Here is a 19334-nt window from a genome sequence, read left to right on the forward strand (position 1 = left end):
TAGGTATAGACCCATCATGGCATCCGAATATCTTTTCCAAGGCCTTCATGGCTGCTCTACCGAGTGCTAGTCTGTGGCATATTTCTTGACTGCTTGTTCCTTTACTGTTGATAGTTGATCCTAAAAGGCTAAAACTACCTACCACTTTGATATCTTCAGTCACTTCTAAAGCTGATTGTTCTACTCTTGTTATTAGTTTGGTCTTCTTTATATTTAATTTTTGGCCCATTTTTTCACTGTGTTTCTGGATTTTTATCACTAAAGCCTGCAGTTCCTTTGCATTTTCAGCTATTAGGGTGGTGTCATCAGCAAAGCACAGGTTATTGATGTTTCTTCCTCCAACTTTAAAACCACACTAATCTTTTTCCAATCCAGCTTCCCTTAATTCAGCATATCGGTTGAATAAATAAGAGGAGAGTATAAAATCTTGCCTCACGCCTTGGCCAACTATGGCTTCCTGACCTCTACATAGGCTTTGCATGAGATGGTGTGGGATTCCCATTTTTCTAACTACATTACACAGTTTGACATGATCAACAGAACCAAAAGCCTTTCTGTAGTCAATGAAGCACATGCTGACTTCTTTTTGATATTCTTTGGCTTTCTCAATTATCTAGCTTGTATCGGCAGTAACGTCCCTTGTTCCTCAGCCTTTTCTAAAGCCAGCTTAAACACCTGGCATCTCCTTTTCCATGTAGAGCTCCAAACTTCACCGGAAGTTCCTAAGCATGATTTTTGATAGCATGTGAAATTAAGAATATCGTACAATAGTTTGCACACTCCGTAAAGTCTCTCCTTTTTGGGGGGAGAGGGTATTGGAATGTAGATTGACTTCTTCCAATCTGATAGCCAATGTGTCATTTTTCAGATTTGCTAGCATAGCTTGGTTAGAACCTTGATTGATACTTCTTCTGTTGCTTGCCATGTTTCTTTAAATATTCCATTAATTACTCTAGCCTTCTGACTTGATAAATGACTGGAGTGCTGATCTAACTTCATCTTCTAGTACTAGAAGTTCTTGTAAGTAGGGACTATATTCTAAGTAGAATATATTCTTGGATGTTGAGATCTCTACTGTACAGTATTTCAGTACACTCCTTCCATTTTTCTTTGTATTACTTTTTATATTACCCTTCTATTCCTTGTAGCTATCTTGTGTTTTAGAAAAGGGCAAGTCTACCTCTGTTTTCTTTACCCTTGAATTTCCCTCTCTGCTTTTCCACGGTTATTCTATAGCTTTCTCAGCATTACTGGAACTTTCCCCACCAATGAAGATATTAAGTCTCTCAAATGGAGCTCAGTAAGATTGATCATTACTTGATCCCAGACATATATTAAAATTCTTCCTGTTTACACTCAAGATTTTTGTTAAGTGCCTATATCTCAATTAAGTATTGTGAGGTTATGTCTAGCACTCTTCTCAATTACAATTGATAATCTCTTGATCTCTAAATCTCATCAGATGTTCCCTCTGTTTTGGTTTCTATAATTTCTTCTCCTTTGTTTGTATCATCCTATTGATATAAAATTTACCTATGTACAAGAAATATATTAAAATGCTGTAGGAAGGAGGGTATAGCAAGTGCTATGCTTCTCTGAATTATTGAATTTAAAAGAAAGCATCTTGCCTTTTGTCCTATCTGCAAATTTACTTAATACAACCCTGCACACCCCAATCCCCTTTTTCTCTTTGAATCCAAAGTGCTGCATAGCCCTGATAAACATATACATATAATCATATACTGCCCCAAACTTTCACATTATATGTGCGTGTCTGTGAGATCCTGGGGCACGTGACATCCTTGTGCATTTTGTACCAATGAGGCTGGAGTCCTCCCTTACTATCAGAGCTTGATTCAAGACTATCGCAGCCCCAATTTCAATTCCATTCTGCTAGTTCTCCCCTTAGGAAAGCCATATCCCACCTGTCCTACATATTATAAGATGTCTCCTATCCCAACCATCTATCCAAAGCGTGATCTTCTTGGAAACACTAGATGATCATTAGAAATTTAATGATGATAAATATTTCAGGATATATTTAGACATTGTACTATCTTATAGTACAGGTTCAAAGGTATCTAAAATGTAATCAGTTTAAGAAATTTAAGCAATTTGGTGTTGTGATCTTACTTGGTGACCAGACTGCGGTCCTTCCGAATGCTCTCTGCACCAGGTTTATCCCTTTCTGGCTCTCCCTTTTTGGAGGATCCTTTGTGAGCCCTCTTGGTTCGGGCCTTGCTGATGGTGGGTGCACAGTGCTTGGGTAAGAGCTGGGAGATAAGACAAACATAAAGGGGTTATATATGGAATGACTGCTTGTGGTGGTGTGGGAAATCATCTCCAAGCAGAAGCTTTTCTCCCACTGGCATGGAAAACCAATTAATAAAACCAAGGCAACCATGGCTATCAGTTGGCTATGAACTGAAGCTTCAGTATCCCCCTAAGTATTAATCCTTTTCTTTGCCCCATCCACCATCCCAGAAATCTGCTTTGGTGTAACCAGCAACACAGTGAAACAATCCTCAGGAAAAGCCATGCTGTCCATGTGATTGACACCTAGTCTTTTTCCTTTAGATGGACCAGCAGAAGAACCCAAGTGCTCTTGTCAATCAAATGTGTATCCAACCCATTCCCCCAGCTGCCTTTTTTCCCTTCTATAGTGGAGATCAGCAAGCTTCTCCAGACCTAAATTTTCCACTGAATTGGTCTCAATATAACAAGATTTTTGTACAAAATTTCAATCTTGTAAGAGTCTGTTTTTTAAAAAAAAGAAAGAAAAAAATAGCTTTTTGGGGTAGAGACAAAGGCGCTCCTATAGATCCTGCATAGTATTGCTGATCCTTGCCCTTTAGTGACTTATGGGACCTGTATGATTACAGTCCTGCCAAGACATTTATTCTCTTTCATACTTTTCATCAATGGATGAGACATGAAGGAGATTATGCATCCCAAAAGAAACGAAAGAGGAAGGAGAGGAATTCCCCTTGGTGCTCCAGAATGAGAGGCAGTTTTGCCTCTCTGTGTTTATTCTGTTTGCTTATCGTGACCTACAGTACTTAGTGAGAGAGACTAAGAATCTAGCCCATTTCTATCATAACCATTCATCCATTTATCCAGCCTGCCCGTGGTTTCCATTCCCCAGTTCTACCAGAAAGTGACCAGAAAAGTGCACCTGAATTACAAAAAAGCATGCTTGAGTCTTACTTTCAAAGGACCAGATCGTATGTAACTATCTGTGGTATTATTCCAAAGTTCCATCTTTCACATATCAATCTTCTTTTATCCTGCAGATTATTATGCCTCCTTGCATTTCCCTGCACTTGGTTTAGCTCTGGTGTCTGGTCCCCAGTATCTACTATGGAGTTGGGTTACTCACTTGCTCGCTCAGATTACAGTGTTCAGCACAAGCATCAAGGATGCAGGTGGAAGTCTGCTTTGCAATCTCTTCCAGGAAGTTGTTGCATATGGCTAAGGCACAGTTGCGCAGATGAGGATACTGGAATGGGAAACAAAAATTAGTTTAGTTCACTAGATGCTTGTGTATTATGATTGTGATCAACTCCTTTTTATTAACAAAACCCACCATTCATTTCTTGTTAAACCTTGGCTCAAAATAATTATATTCAGTTATGCAGGCTCAATTCAGCAAGGATTTTCATAGAACCATAGACTTATAGGGTTGGAAGGGACCTTGGAGGTCCTATTTTACTCTTGAGTAAGTGAATAAAGGATTTGTTCATTCAAAGCCCAATCCTATTTTACCCTTGGATAACTGAATATAGGATCTGTTCATTCAAAAATAAGTTCCATTAGTCTCAGTAGGACTTGATTCCTAGTCCAGATGATAAGGTTTGCATCTTAAATTACATAGACACCTCAACAAGTTAAAAATTATGTATTTATCTAGTCCTATGCATGTTGCCTACCCACAAGAGTCTAATCATAATGCTTATAATAAAACACAACAACAACAACAACAACAATAATCAGTTAAAACCACAATTAAAGTCCCACCACTGCTATCTTACTTCTCCATACTAAAGGCCCTTCAGAAGACCACAATTTATACAACTTCTTAAATCACATATACAGGTAAGATAAAATATCTGGAATTCCCTAGTTTGCGTATTGTAGACAGAATAGAAAACATTTTTTTCTAGTTATGGAATTTAAAACACAATGGTACAGAACATTATTTTTTAAAACCAAGTTAAAAATAATGTTGTGCAGGCCTGTACAAATTATAGGAAAGGACAGAAACAGCAAGCTTATGCAGGCTGGTAAGAACCTCTCAATCCTGCTGCTTTTCTTCCTCTTTCCCATCAGAGTCAAAAGGGTACACACCTCCTCAGGGCACAATGGATGAATGGCACAACTGAAATCAGCACACAGAAGTGGGAAGGCAATGACATAACGCAACATGGAGGGTTCCTCCATGGAGGATGCAAATAACTTCTCCAAGTGGCGCACGTAGAAACTGTCAAAGAAATAGAAACATAAGGAGCCCAAGCAAACGGAAGCAAGAAACCTCAAGGCACACATTTCCATGTACTAATGAATACTATGATGAATACTGTATACAATTTCTAAAAAGAGTAACCTCTCACAATGATATGGCCTGCAGAAAGCACTCTTTCTTGTACTTTAATGGATTTTTAAAAAAAAGGTATTTGAATAAAACGCCCATCAAGGCACTTAACAGCAGATGGAACTTTCCTGCCTTTTTATTTAAGAAATGTTTATCCTACTTCTCTCCTGTAAAGCATTCATGTAGTCTGGCATAAAAGCAAAAACACATTAACAAGTTAAAAACAGCACCTAAAACAAAACATGCTACACCACCCCTAGCTAACCAATAAAGAATTGAAGAAGAATGTCAAAGGCTTAAAAAGGAAAATCAGGTACGGAGATAATCTCAGTCCTGGGGACAAGGAGTTTTATAGATGGGCTGCTGCTACAAACAAAGTCCTCTCATTAGTGGCATTGCTGCTAATGATTCCTCTGATTACATACTCAGGGGCTATCCAGCAAGAATATAACCTCTTGTTCTTTAAGCTTTCCAAGCAATTCTAGCCATAGAATCAGTTTTAAGGAACTTTCAATAAGTTTGGTGTGGTGGTTTGGTGTGGTGGTTAAGGCACCAGGCTAGAAACCAGGGGAATATGAGTTCTATCCTGCCTTAGGCACAAAGCCAGCTGGGTGTCCTTGGGCTAGTCATTCTCTCTTAGCCCTAGGAGGCAATGGCAAACCACTTCTGAAATCTTATCAAGAAAACTGCAGGGACCAGTCCAGGCAATCACCAGGAGTCAACACTGACTTGAAGATGCACAGACCCACACATAGTAAGATACCAAATTGCAGTTCTTTTAAGGACGTGATCATCACCCTCCTAAATTAATGGGTGGGTGAGAATACACACTGCCATCAGAATGTTGCTGTGAATTGGCATCTCATTTCTATCACTTGTCTATTAAAGATTCTGCCGCTGGCGAAATTCTGCCCTAGCCTTCCTTTTCAAAACTCTAACTTTCTCAAAGTAAACTTACGAGACCAAATCAGATAACCCTGAACATGAAAAATGTATATTAAGCCCACTGGATCTACTCTGTCATTGCAATCTGCATATCCCTAATCTGTTGTACAGTCAGCACTATCTTCTGCTAACCTACATACATACCCAAAGAAGGAGAGGTCAGATGTCTCCACTATCAGCTCCTCCACAGAGTCTAGCATCTTAGTGTGAAAGACAATGAGGTTCATCACTTTGGCAAGGTCATGATTCTCACGCAGCTGCAATGGGGCTTTAGTGACACTGGTGTATGCCTGATGGAAGAAAAAATGCATATCTTCCCTAAATTCTCAGAATAGGACACAACTGATATAAACTGTGGAATGGTAGCAACTTACATGCATATGCCCATTATCTGATCATGTGATTATGTGATGTATCTTTACAGGGCAATGTAATATTTTGAGAGGGAAACATGCTAGAAAAGCCCATTTTATTTATCTTGATATATAGCTGCCCATCTCACAAATTATGAGTCTGGGCAATAAACATAGGATAGAAAACTCAATACAATCCTTGTCCTTAGGGTTGGTCAGGGGCTTCCAATCTTTTCAGGTCCCAGGTAACCCTCTCCCCATCTTTTAACATCCATTTATTTATTATATCAATTCATATAGCCACCCATCTTGCAAACTATGAACCTGGATGGCCAACAAAGGTACAAAAAAACAACACAAGAAAAAAACACTGATAATGATGATGAAATAACATACTGGCGACTGAGGACAATTAGCCTAGAATGCCTCACTCAAATCCATAAAGATTATCAATAAATGCAATAGCCAACCAATTAATAGGCTGATGATACCTTAGGCTAGGTCAGGGCTTCCAATCTTTTCATGTCACAGGCAACTCTTTCCCCATCTTTTAAAATGCCTAAAATATTATGAGATTGCCAATTCTCACAAGATTTCAGTGCTCTCATCTAGAACGCTCTCCCACAAGAATGCTGAAACCTTGTGAAATTTGGCACTCTTTCATTTTTTAAAATTTTATTTAATTTGGAAGAATGCTATGGGTGGTTTTAAGGCATAGACAAGTCAACATGATGCAACTAACTAAAAGGAGAAGTATTTGAAGCCGATAGGCCAATAACTTCATATTTGCTCAACAAATGCTTTATCGAGCCAACAACCACATGAGCAACATGTTTTTAAAGCTCCTTTAGTGTAAACTGCAACTGAATGCTTGCCATGTCAAAGCGTTCTGTATATACAGTATATACCTCTGTTAGCCCCTTCCCCCGTGCCCTCCAATGGACAGAAAGTGTCAAGGAGTTAAACAATGGGAAAGAGGAGACTCTAACTTCTTTTAGTTTGCCTTTCTTGTCTATCATCTCCCTCTCCTTAGCAGCAACTTCTTTTCCCTGCTTCTCCCCTTCCTAAATTCAAGAGAAAGTTATGTTTGGTCAGAAAAGATAAATAGAAAAGGGACTACTCAGTTGGTTCTCCTTCTCTGCCTGCAGAATTCTCACTATGTGATGAGCACAATGAGCAACCCAGTTCCCTGATGCTCATGCCCGATGAATAGATGGAGCCACAAGAGGTCATGTAGCCAGTCCAAAATCGTAACAGGTCACAAAGTATCCCAAACATCCTGAGAGCCATTACTGGAGGAAGGGGAGGAAAAGGAAAAAATCCTGACTGGGGATTTTACCTGTAGTCTGAACCAATCTAGCCGCAGTCCCTTGAATTCACATTTCTCCTTGACATCAACTGCAAAAGACAAGCATGAAAAAGGCAAGACTTACTGAAAGAGCCTCAGGGGTTTTCTTCTACTGTTTAAGGCTTAAGGATGGAAAAATTCAAGGTCAAGTACAGTGAGGCTTTGCTGCTGAAAGAACTATTGGCTGTGCATAGCTCTCTCCACAACAGTTTACAGACTATGTAAGGACTTTGTTCCTGGAGGTAGTATATCCGTAGCTTTGGTATAGTCCTACTCACATCCAATCAAGTCCACCCCTTCAACACAGGTAAGAAAGTATGGTCAGATCTCAAAACACTACAGAAAATCTGAACAAAGCTTCTTTCAGTGTCTAAGACAAAAACCAAGCACACAGCTTCCACAGTATACGCCTATTGTAAAATCCCAAGCCTTTTTCTGGCACAATGTTTTAATTACTCTTATAGAGGGAGGTTTATATAGATGTCTTGAAGCATGAGCCCTATGCATGAGGGCAAGGGAAAGAGACACAGAAACCTCTGGTTGACAGAATAATTACCCTGTTTGACAGTCAGGGATGTGAGTGTGTTGACAAAAGCTGACATAATCACTGATTCCTCTTCAGGGCACACAGTCAGGTCCTGCAAGAGACAAAAGGGCTTAGAGCGAAGGCAACCATTTGTTATCCTGTGGTTTGTTTACACTGAACTTCAGTGCATGTAATTATTTAAAGGAATTGTGCTGTCCGTTTTAATGCTGTATCTCGCCTCAAGTGTCTTCAGAAAGAGAAGCAACCATCAATTCAAGTAACAGATGCTTCAAGGCAAGGAAATCACTCCAAAGTGCTCTACTTGCTCCCTTTTCTAAATTGTGACTTGTGAAGCAGCTTCTCTTCTACTGTGCCAGAAAGAGTCAGACTTATTTCATCTAATTCATCCACTCTGACAGCAGATAAGAGTTTTTGCCAGCATCCAGATACTGCAAATACTCAAAATCTTTCCAGATAGGGGTGCTGGGGACTGACCCTTCTACAAACTAAACATGCACTCTATCATAGAAGGCTAGAGCTGATCTTCCATGTTCTCACTTTTTTCCACCCAATCTTTCTTATCTCTTTAGGACAGAGGATACTCATTGGAACCTGCTCCAGTCCCCCATGCACCATGCCCCTGGCCTCAGTTCCTGTGCTATTTCCATACCTGTATGACATTACCAAGCACCTGGGCATCAAAGTGTGACAAATACTGTACATGGTACCGTTGGAGGACAGTTTGGTGCCGTTTAAGCAGGTTGCGGAGTCTTTCCATCAGAAACAGCAGCTCAGCCAAGTAGCTATGAGGAAAATAAATGGGATTTTGGAGGAAGCAGATCAGTCTTGCCTGAGATTCTCTTTGGTCCCACAAAGCTGACTTTTGTCACAACCAGCTCCCCATGCAAACACACAGCAAAGAAAGAGATCTGCCAGACTATTCAGACCCTTACTACAAACATTCGCCTTCTTTGAAGAACTACAGTATTAGGTTCTCCTCACTCTTCCACACTGTCTCCAAATGTGAAGAATGTAACAAATAGACGCACAAGCTGGGATCCAAGGGATGCAGAAAGGGGGCCAAGGGGCAGCCCCCGTAACCTCCTCCATTCTGTTCTCCAACAGCAAACATTCCCATACAGATGCTACCTCTTTTCCCCTCATCTTGCCTCCTCCTCTGTATGCAGAGTTTGTGTGCCTTTGTTTGCACATGCAAAAGCACGTGCACGAGACTGGGTTTGTTTTTGTTGTTTGCATACTTCTTAATTTACTTTAAACCTGGTAATTAGCTGAGATGTGTGGGAATGAGGATTGTGTTAAAATTTCAACAGTTTAAAAATTAATAACAATAGAATGATTCTTCAATTAATTCAATTCAGTTCAGCCCCCATCCACTTTTTGCAGTGATGTCCCTGACATGGTATAAAAACTGCTGCAGCCCTCACTGCAACAAGAGCTGTCTACCCTAATGTGGAGCATTTCCTCAGTTAATAGTCCCAAGCTTAGCCAATGAACACTGAAGAATTCAGTGGGCAGACACTGAACATGGGCAGACACAATGGAAATATAAACGACCCTGTGCACTTGAAGGGTAAAAGTAGCCATGCATGCTCCTGAAAACAAGGATGAGGATAAATGGATGCAAGGCCACATGCGCTGCCAACTTAAAGCTCACCTGTCACAGCTATGCTAACTACCAGTTTGTATCTCCCAACCAATTACACATCATCCTATGCCTTCCTCAGGGACCAAGGGATTGTTCATCCTTGCTGCAGGAAGAAGACATTTTGTCCAAAGCCCTATTGATTAGGGACTCCAGAGTTTGAGTAACAGCCAGTTTGGTGTAGTGGTTAAGGCATCAGGCTAGAAACCAGGAGACCGTGAGTTCTAGTCCTGCCTTAGGTACAAATCCAACTGGGGCACCTTGCGCCAGTCCCTTTCTCTCAGCCCTAGGAATGAGGCAAGGGCAAACCACTTCTGAAAAACCTTGCCAAGAAAACTGCAGGGACTTGTCCAAGCAGTCTCCAAGAATCGGACACAATTGAACAGATAAAAAAAAAGAATGCTTTCATCTATTGTAATGCAAGCCAAAGACTAGAGCCCTGCCAGAGGTAAATAATTAACTCAGTCCGCAGCAAGATTCAGCTTGCAAAGCAAAGGTATATTACAAGCAACCAAAAACTCCAGCTCTTCTGCAATAGCCAAAAATTGTGGGGAGAGGCATCTCCCTGTCATCTTCCTTTACCTCCACATCAAGAAGAAATGCACAACTGAATGTGTCTCTCCTACCCTTCCTCTATGAATTCAAGAGACTAACTCTCCATCACACTTTTTGCTTCCCACTTCCCGCAAGTTTGCAAGTTGCAGCTGGTAGTAACAATACTGAGAAAAAGCAGACTGGGTTTATTTTTCTATGATTATGGGTTGCCAATCCAGAGCTAGCAGGGCTCACTGGCTGAGTTTACCCATTGTGTTAAGCCATATGGGCTTTTTGGCCAGATGTTAATGAGTGATCCTAGCCCCTGCAACTTATAGCCCATGATTTAGTTTTTATGTGCCCAGCCATAATTTAGCACAACATGAGCTTACTCCAATCTGAAATGTGAACATTTATTCCCTGAAATGAAGAAAAGATGATTTTCAGGTGGTCTTTTCCAACCCTTGTGAAGATTTAGAGCTTGTTGTATTTCTAACAGTGGTGTAGAAGAGGACATTTTGGCAGCTATAGCTTGCTGCACAGATAGAATAAAAGTTGGGCCTGCTGAAAATGTATATTCTTTATCGATATGTCATCTTTTGCAACTATTTACCCTTTGTGCTCAGTGATGATGGATCCTGAATAGGATGGGGTAGACAGAAACCCACATAAGTTCATTAGCTTGGATAGCATTAGAATTTACCCCAACTCTAAACTTCCCATCCTTGGATGTCACCTCCCCAACCTGATCAATACCTGTCAGTGAATTCCTCTTGGTTCTTGCCCTTGCTGATGTGCTCACTGTGTCTGCACAGCCAGGAAACCTCATCCCGGCAGAAAGATAGAGCCATGAAGACGTAAACAGCCTATTAGTGTTGAAAGAGAGGAGACGTATCAGACAAAAGAGGGTCTGCACCTCACTCCAAGCAAGATCCCCTTTCCTCCTTAAGAAAATTCTGTTCATTTTCTCCAAAGGTTTCAAGGGAGATAGGGGAAGCACATCTCAACAGTACAAATAGCTTCCCCAAATCTCTGTTTTGTTGGCAGATGTCCTTGAATCCTGCACGACATGATGAAAAACCTAAAATCGGCAGACCAATTATTAAAATTGCTGGAATCAGTATAAACAGCCACATTTTGTTCTGGTTCATGTTCTTCCCATACGTCAAAGATTTCTTCATGACTAAAGTCATGAAGGAAGGAGAGAGGGAAAAAGCAAGTAGGTGAGACAGAAGAGGAAATAACTTTTGGGGAAAGAATGAAGAAATATTTGTGAGGCAAAAGCTGTCAGTTCTTTGAGGTAGGCCAGGTCAAGAAACAGACACTGCAGGGATTTCAGCAATGCTCATTACTGTATGTTTCTTAAACTTTTTTCTCTCAGGACCTCTTCCCAATTTTAAAAATTAAGGAAGGAGGACCCCAAAAGAGATTTTATTTGTATGGGTTATATTTATCAATATTTATCATGTTCAAAATTAATTCAAAATCAAAAGTAATTGACGCATTTGCTGCTGCTACTGCTTGTCACAATTGTTTGATGGGATTTTTATATTGTATTATTTTTCAACATAAGCTGGTAAATCATTTTGATTTTGTGGACCCCTGAGAGGGTCTTGGGGGGCCCCCAGGGGTCCTAGGACCACACTTTAGGAAAGATTGAGGTAGAGTAACAGAATCTTGAAATGAGGAGTCCTTGGGGTTCTCTGAGCTTGGTTGTTTTCTTGCAAACATTTCATTACGCAGCTAGGTAACATTCTTCTGAAGATGTTACCTAGCTGGGTAACAAAATGTTTGCAAGAAAACAACCAAGCTCAGAGAACCCCAAGGACTCCTCAGTTCAACCCTGAGCTACATACATTCTCTTCTACTAGAATCTTGAAAGTCTGTTGAAATTTTATTAAACAAAATCTTATACTAAACAAAATCAGGGTGGGGTTATTTTGAGTTTATACTAAACAAAATCAAGGTGGGTCTATTTTGAATTTTTCATGCTTCCTTCTATCCCAGGAGTGTGTAATCCTTTCTTCCAGTCCCCCTTCAATGACTCACTCCTTTCTTTCTCCTTTAATGGCTCTCTCATAGCTTCCTCAAGATCAGCTCTAGATCCTATTACCAAATAGAAATGTATATGTTCCTTGGTAGTTATCTTGGGTACCATCTTTGTTACATGCATTTTGGTGCTTTTTCAGGGTTCATGTCAACTCCCATAATTCTTAGCCAGAACAGCTGTTTGCTAGGATGGTTACAGAAAGGATTAACTGGAGAAAAACAGCTGCAAAAAGAAAAAAAGCAGACAGGAAAGGGTTGAAATCTACCCCAGCTCTTTTTTCACCCTTTAAATCACTCCATTATTTTACCCAGGATTCCTGCAGAATGAGTTTAGAAGCAGCTTGCCACCAGTATGTATAGACTAGAACACAAATAGGAAAAATGCCTTTCGGCTAACCAAATATTTCATCAAGTTAACTCAGCCAGGAAACCTAGGTACTGTATTTTTCCGACTATAAGACAATACTTTTTTCTAAAATTCTTGCGCTAAAAATTGAAGGGCGTCTTATTCAAGGAAGTCAGCCAAGGAGAGAACCGCGCGGTGGCAAAACTGCCCATACTTTGTCTCTGCAAAGAGGCTTCCTCCTATTTCTAGCCTCCAATCACAAGTGAAATAGCTTGACTCTGCAAAGAGGCTTCCTCCAATCACAAGCCTCCAATCACAAGTGAAACTGTCCATACTGTCTCTGCAAACAGACTTCTTCCAATCACGAGCCTTATTTAACTGACGTCAGCTAATGCTGAACTAACCAATTGGAGGAAGTCTGTTTGCAGAGACAAGCTATCGGCAGTTTCACTCGTGACTGAATGTAATCAGTTATGCAAAAGAGCCTGGAAATAGAGCTGCAGAGAGACGGTTTGGACCTCCTCCCACCGAGTGTATCAGGTAAATGTTACCTAATTACTAAATAAAAATGTGTTCTACACTATCTTTAAAATATTGATTTCTTAATTTTGGGTTGGAAAAGTGGGGGTCGTTTTGTACATGGGGGCATCTTATTGATGGAAAAATACGGTACTTTTTAATTTTTTTATTTGCTTGTCAACACTGAGGGCGTAAAACTTCAGGCACTGACAGCACAAGTCTTCTCTTTTTTTTAAGTGTTTCCATTCCACTGTGGCCCTGTTAATTTAACGTCAGTTACTGACAAAATACAAGCCATTATTAGGGACAGGGACTGGGTGCACATCAAGTCAAGGACAAATAGGCCAATGCAGGTGTATGAATCCTTGCTCTGGGTTCATCTGTCCCACATACACCTACAGAGGTGTGGGCATTCCATATACACAAAGCTATCTTACGCCTGCATTGGCCCAACTCTAATTGATCACACACAGCATAAGTAAATATGGTTGCACCTTCACAGCTCTTAGTTCTTGCCCACCTCTATACCTTCCTGATCCACTTGCCTTGGGGCCCAGAAGTCCAGGTTCATTGGCCAGGATGGCCTCCATCTCCCGCACAGCATTCCTCAAGAAATTACGCCGGCCTCGGTGTAGTTGCCCACTGTCAAGAAACCAGCCAAAGAATTCAAATGAAAAGGATCCCACCCCTCCCAGTGCCCTGCCTGTCATGTCATAAATATCAGAGAGAAAAAAATTGGCCAAAGCAAGCAGCATAAAGAAAGAACTGCAATACTAGATGAGCCAAAACAGGAATTTTCCCCCATTCCCTTCTAGATCAAGGTAACTGGAACTAAATATATACTAGTTTTCTATTGTCCAGCTAGGTGGTAGCATCTGGCCAATGCTGACTGACCTCAAAAAGCTAAGAAGGTTGGACCTGGTTATTACTTGAATGGGAGCCCACCAAGAAATCCAAGCCTATAGGCTAGACTGGAAAGAAGGCAATGGCCAAGCCCTCTTGCCAAGAAAATAACATGGATATGTCCCATAAAGACACCAGGAGCCAAGCTTGACTTGAAAGTTTAATCTTCTGCTGAAATGTTTTGTACATGATGAAAACCTGCCCATTCATTCAGAACTTATATCTTCCTAAAGACCAGAGCTATGACCTTCCAAAGACTGCTGAGCCACAACTCTTAGTACCCTTTGGCATTAGCCATGATGACTAAAGGCCTGTAGATTTCCCTCTATTCTTACAGAATTATCTCAACACTCACCACTTCAATTAAAAAAAAGCAAACTCCCTTTATCTTTCTGCAATCAAGGCAGTACTTAATCAGTACTTCTATAAAAAGTAATGCCAGGAGCAGCTGCAATTAGAATGAAGATAAGACTGCAGAACTGGGTAACATTGCAGAGCTATCAACTGGATAATGTCTTTTAAATCTACAGTCGAAGTGAGAGAATTAGCAGCAGGGACTCTGGGGCAGCTCATTCCATCTCTGCCTTTTGGGTTGTTATGGTTCATTAGAACTCCACTGAACAGGACAAAAGACCCATCTAGGCCAGCAAACTATTCCTCTCAATGGTCAAAAGGATGCCCCTGGGCTCCAGACATGAAGACAACAATCTTTCCCTACAGCTGTTCCATCACATCTGGCACACAGAGGCATGCTCCTCCTGAGCCTGACCTCTTCCCCTCACATGATATGATGAGATGACCAAGTTGCTAGCTGTGATGTACAACAGACTTGGGGTGGGAGGAGGCAGGACCTCAGAGGAAATGGGAAGGACAAGCCACAAAGGAGGGACAGGATGGGGTGCTACTCATTATCAGCATGTGAGGTTTCAAACACAATCCTAACCATGATCTTAGAAGTTCATTCTATTGGCTGGAATCATACAGCAAGCCAGGGATTAGCAACCTTTAGGGGTTTTGAAAGTTTGAGCCAGACAAAGAATGAACAAAAACACTCTGTAATTGGTAGAAATGTTGCAATCCAGCAAGATTTTGGCCATTTTGGCCACAATTCATCGTGAAGGCAATTGAAACTCTCCTGCATGCCTGTGTTGCATCACTGAGGCTTGTGCTAAGCAGTAGTGAGAGTTCCTTGGTTTTGGCTTAGCATGCTGCTAAACCCACCCACTGTGGCTTGTAAATCCCGATGTATGGCTTAAGGCAACTTATGAACAAGCACCGCATCTTACTCAACAAACCATGCTAAAGCAAAACACAACTTAGCATAAACTATCAGCATCAAAATCAGTGATTAGGAAGCTCACGCCATGTCATATTTAGGACTGCAGCCACAGAGGAGAAGGTCCAATGAACAAGATAAGAGGTAGGAACCTGAGGAACAAGTGATTCACAGGGCAATATGAAGAGAAAAGTACCATCAAGACTCTGGTTAAATGGGTCTGGAAGGGAGGTAGCAGACAGTAGAGAAAATTGAAGGCTGATGAGACTGAAAGGGGAAAAAAAGGATTAAGCAAATAAAGCAGAGCAATGGGTATACACAGCAGAGAAAAGCATAGGGCCAGAGAGGGAAGGGACATTCCTACCTCTGCTGCAGAGCATGCTCTTTACAGTCTTTGACATCAGTGATACGCTTCCCATAGCTGTAAAGAGGGAGAAAGCACAACTCATCCACTGTTTCATCCCCCAAGGCCAGGGATTCTCAAACCTTCGGGTGCAACCCTCCATATTATACTTGAATTTCTATGCCCCCCTAAAAGCTAATGATTTTATTGGGGCTAGACTTTGTCAAGAAATAGTTGTACAACTTACTTTTAACCATTCAGTTTTAATCTCTGTATCGCACAATTGCATGCTATTGCATGATAGATCCTTGCAAGTTAAAAAAAACCATTTCCAATTAAAAAAAACAAATGAATTCGAAAGCATATTTTTCATGAGAAGGATAAGCTTGCTTAGTTTTACATCATTTTTGAAATCTAGGGTTGTTGTTTTTTTTCTGAGACAGCTGCTTGCATTATTCCTTCCACATTTATTTTGGATTGATGTGTGGTTTTCATAGGTACAAAACGGAAAAATTTTGGCTTTCAAAAACAAGATGTTGCAAATTTAATCAGAATTATTATAGTCGTCTCACTTAATTCTTTGTATTCTTTCTACACACTGATTGGAAATTCAGGGAGAGAAATTATCAGGAATTATTTTTAAAGAACTGTTCCTTCTTACAAATAGTAATTGCGCTAACTCTCAGTTTAGTATCAAGTGGATTTCCTGTCCAGTCAAATTTCTATTTCTGCACGTGAGAATTTGTTCTGAAAGTATATTTCAAAGAAAGATGAATTAAATATAAAACATCTTCACTAATCTCTATGTTACTACTCTCAATAGTTTCAAGTAAGAAATATGTCTAAATTTGAATCTTCAAGTTTACTCTTCCTCAATTTAACTTTCCCATTCATTATTTTAATTAGTCACCAAGTTCAAGGAAATTGTAACTTTGCAATGAGGTATTAAGAATGTTCAGCCTATCAAAAATATCACCTAACTATGCTAAACACATACTGAAATCACAGCCGATAAACATGTACACTACTATGCCTTTTCTCAGTTAAAGCTGGTGAAGTTCATTTCTCCATTTGAAAACACGTGTAAAAACATTTCTATGAGAAAAACATCTTGCCTCACAGTAAAACAGTAAAAAAATGTATTTGTCAGCCATCTCTTGCGAATATCTTTGCTTTTATAGGCCTAGTTTTTATACAATTCACATTTACTGTATAATTGTTTGTAGAACTTCCTCCAATGCTAGACTCAAATCTTCTAAAGCAAGAGCTTACCTATGAATCAACACCAAACCAACCAGGAGATCTTTGGCATATTAAAACTCAAAATCTTCTGTGACAGTCTGGCATAGAACATGCTCCATCAGTGCGTATCCCCATGCAATTTGCCCACTTTAAGTGATTTGCATTCATACAGCTACCCAAACCATCAAAAAGGTCCTCCACTTTACTCATCTTCATCACTTCTTTATAGAAAAGTAATTTTTCATTTATTTTGCTTTCATCAACAAATCCAACATGTTGTTAAAAGAGCATCCTTTGTCCTATCTGTCACCTCGTTGATCTGAAGAGCAAATGGTTTGCTTCTTAGCTTTTCATTTAGTTGAACATTTATATCTTTCACCTTCTCTGTAGCTTGGTGAGAAATGGTATCATTAGATGGAAAGACAATTCCTACTGTTTGGCACTAGACTCACAATATAGTTGTAATCATATTGACAGTTGCCGGAAGAATGACATTTTCTCCAATTGTGTGGAGATTTTTGCTCTGGGTGATTCTGTATACAATGTAATGAGAACCAATTTTTCACGGATGGTCATATATCTAATCAAAGTGATATTTTATTTCTTCAGTTCATCTCCCTTTGAATGGAAAAATCTCAAATCTTAGTTTTGTTAAGTCTGCTTGATTTGCTTCCAGGTGTCATTTTGGTTTGCTTGGCTTCATATCTCAATGGACAGCCTTTTCTGAAAAATAACACACTGATAACATTCTTCTCCAGTAAGAAAAACTCTTGTGAACCCAAAAGGCATGTAACTTTTATCAGCACCACTTTATCTTTTCTTTTACCACTCCACAAAAGGGTTTTCTATTTTTAAAGGTTAGAAATCCAGAATAATGAATAGAAACACTGAAGTTTGCTCATACAGAACTTCACTTCCACAGACAGAGATTATCAACATGCTAGGTGTCACGCCAGAAGTCATCAACCAGCAAGAAACCTTATCTCAGTCACAGTGCTGCTGCGATTGGTGGATGGTTTTGACAGACAGCTAAACCCATGGATTTAGCCATCTCTCAAATCTGCCTGCAGGCTTTGCTGCTTGCTTGGTCTGAGCAAACCCAGACAAAGCAGAAGCAAATTCTGACATTGTTCCTGCTTTGTGAGTGTAAGCCCCCACAAATCTGCAACTCCCTTCAAACTTGCTCATGGACTCTGAAGGGGCATGACTCACAATCTGAGAATCCCTGCCCTAAATAAAGCCACTGTTTAGTCAGGCAGAAGTCCAGCAATCAGAGTTTTGCTTGTAGAAGATACTTAGTTAAGTCCCTGGAGTCATAGTTAAAAAGATTTTGAGAGGAAGGCATGAGAAACTGCAATCTGAATCCTTGGAGAGCTATTACTAGTCAGTTACCAATACTGGTCAAGTTACAGAATTGGAAAGTTCAAAAGCGGCTGGGGTCCTCGAGCACAACTCCCTGCTTAGCACAGGAATCCAATTCAAACTCTGTTGAATGCTGAAAGAAATTTCCTAAGAGTCTGCTTCCCTATGTAAGTGAAGCCTACTACTCCATGTCCTGTACACTGCACGACACATCTTCGAGTACCTGAAAAGTGCAATCATATCCATCTCCTCCCAAACCCAGCATTTTTTTTCCTGAAGGACCTTCTCTCAATCTCTCCTTGGAAGAGCTCATTTCCAGTCACCTGAGCATCCTCACTGCCCTTCTTTGGACTTGTTCCAGTTTATCTGAATCTTTCTTAAAATGTAGTACCTGGAACAGGGCACAGTATTTAAGGTAGTGGTCTGGCCAAAGCAGCATAGAATGAAAAAGAGGTGTGGGTGTCAAGTGGGCACTCTCATTGTACCTGTCAGGAGCTCCTTTAAGATACAGGGAGGGCATCCATAGCGGATCCAAGCACCTTTGTCCTCTTTGGATCTGAATACTGCACATCTCTAGAATGGAACTACTACTTCCAGTAATTTGGAAACTATATACTTCTACACACAACTTGATAATGATTCTACATGCAGCCTAATCAAGACAGATCCAGGGAAGTAAGATCAGCCTATCCTATCTGGCACTCTTCAACTTGGGTCATGCTGATTCTGCAAATTGCATTCCCAAAAAATCTGAAGCATACCAGATTGGAGGAAGGCTAGCCTAGGAGGACCAATTATCTCCTGTATCTCTATTGTTGGTATAAAAGAGATAGAGAAGAGGGTATCTCAGCAAGAGTTTTTTTTTTTTTTTATTCCTGAAATCACCAGCATTTGTCTTCTCTGACACCCTTGGCATCTGTTTTCTCTAGCAGTGTCCCTTCCCCTTTGGATGAAGGGAATATTAGCCTAATCTAACCAGTGCAGGACCATTACCACATGAGTTCTTACAGACTTCAGCACATCACTTACCCTTTAATGCCACTGAAGGCCTCCTCTGTCACCTTGTGAATAGAAAGCACTTCATCTCGTACCAGAGTGATGTAGAGTGAACCACGAAGAGCCATCCGCCAAAGATCCAGGCAGCTCTGTGTAGAGCCCAGGCAACTGTGGCAGAGCAAGAACCCCACTGCAGGGGGAAAAATGTTACAGAGGTACAAAGGAAAGGAAATATGAACCTTTGGTGCTTTGCAGAATTGCCAGTAAGGGCCCAACAATTGCATGGAGCAGAATAAATAGGGCAAGTTAAGCCAGTGCATCACAAAGAACAGCAAATC

At 40.5% G+C, this 19334-nt stretch overlaps 1 protein-coding gene across 1 annotated transcript in view; it reads right to left on the minus strand.

The window, feature by feature from the left end:
- Nucleotides 1–19334, minus strand: part of NCKAP1L (NCK associated protein 1 like) — a 78189-nt gene that overhangs the window by 38979 nt on the left and 19876 nt on the right. Inside the window, exons 9-19 of the mRNA XM_007429512.3 lie at nt 19030–19186; nt 15418–15474; nt 13420–13516; nt 10717–10826; nt 8434–8566; nt 7794–7875; nt 7229–7287; nt 5681–5826; nt 4348–4480; nt 3380–3499; nt 2134–2273 (exon numbers count right to left, since the gene is read on the minus strand). Of these exons, the coding sequence (XP_007429574.1) occupies nt 2134–2273; nt 3380–3499; nt 4348–4480; nt 5681–5826; nt 7229–7287; nt 7794–7875; nt 8434–8566; nt 10717–10826; nt 13420–13516; nt 15418–15474; nt 19030–19186 (1234 nt within the window). The remainder of the gene's footprint in view (nt 1–2133; nt 2274–3379; nt 3500–4347; nt 4481–5680; nt 5827–7228; nt 7288–7793; nt 7876–8433; nt 8567–10716; nt 10827–13419; nt 13517–15417; nt 15475–19029; nt 19187–19334) is intronic.

The sequence above is a fragment of the Python bivittatus genome, unplaced genomic scaffold (assembly GCF_059951505.1).
Source record: "Python bivittatus isolate LINGU-HERP-01145 unplaced genomic scaffold, Pbiv_v1 ctg000220_np1212, whole genome shotgun sequence".
NCBI classification, from domain to species: domain Eukaryota; kingdom Metazoa; phylum Chordata; class Lepidosauria; order Squamata; family Pythonidae; genus Python; species Python bivittatus.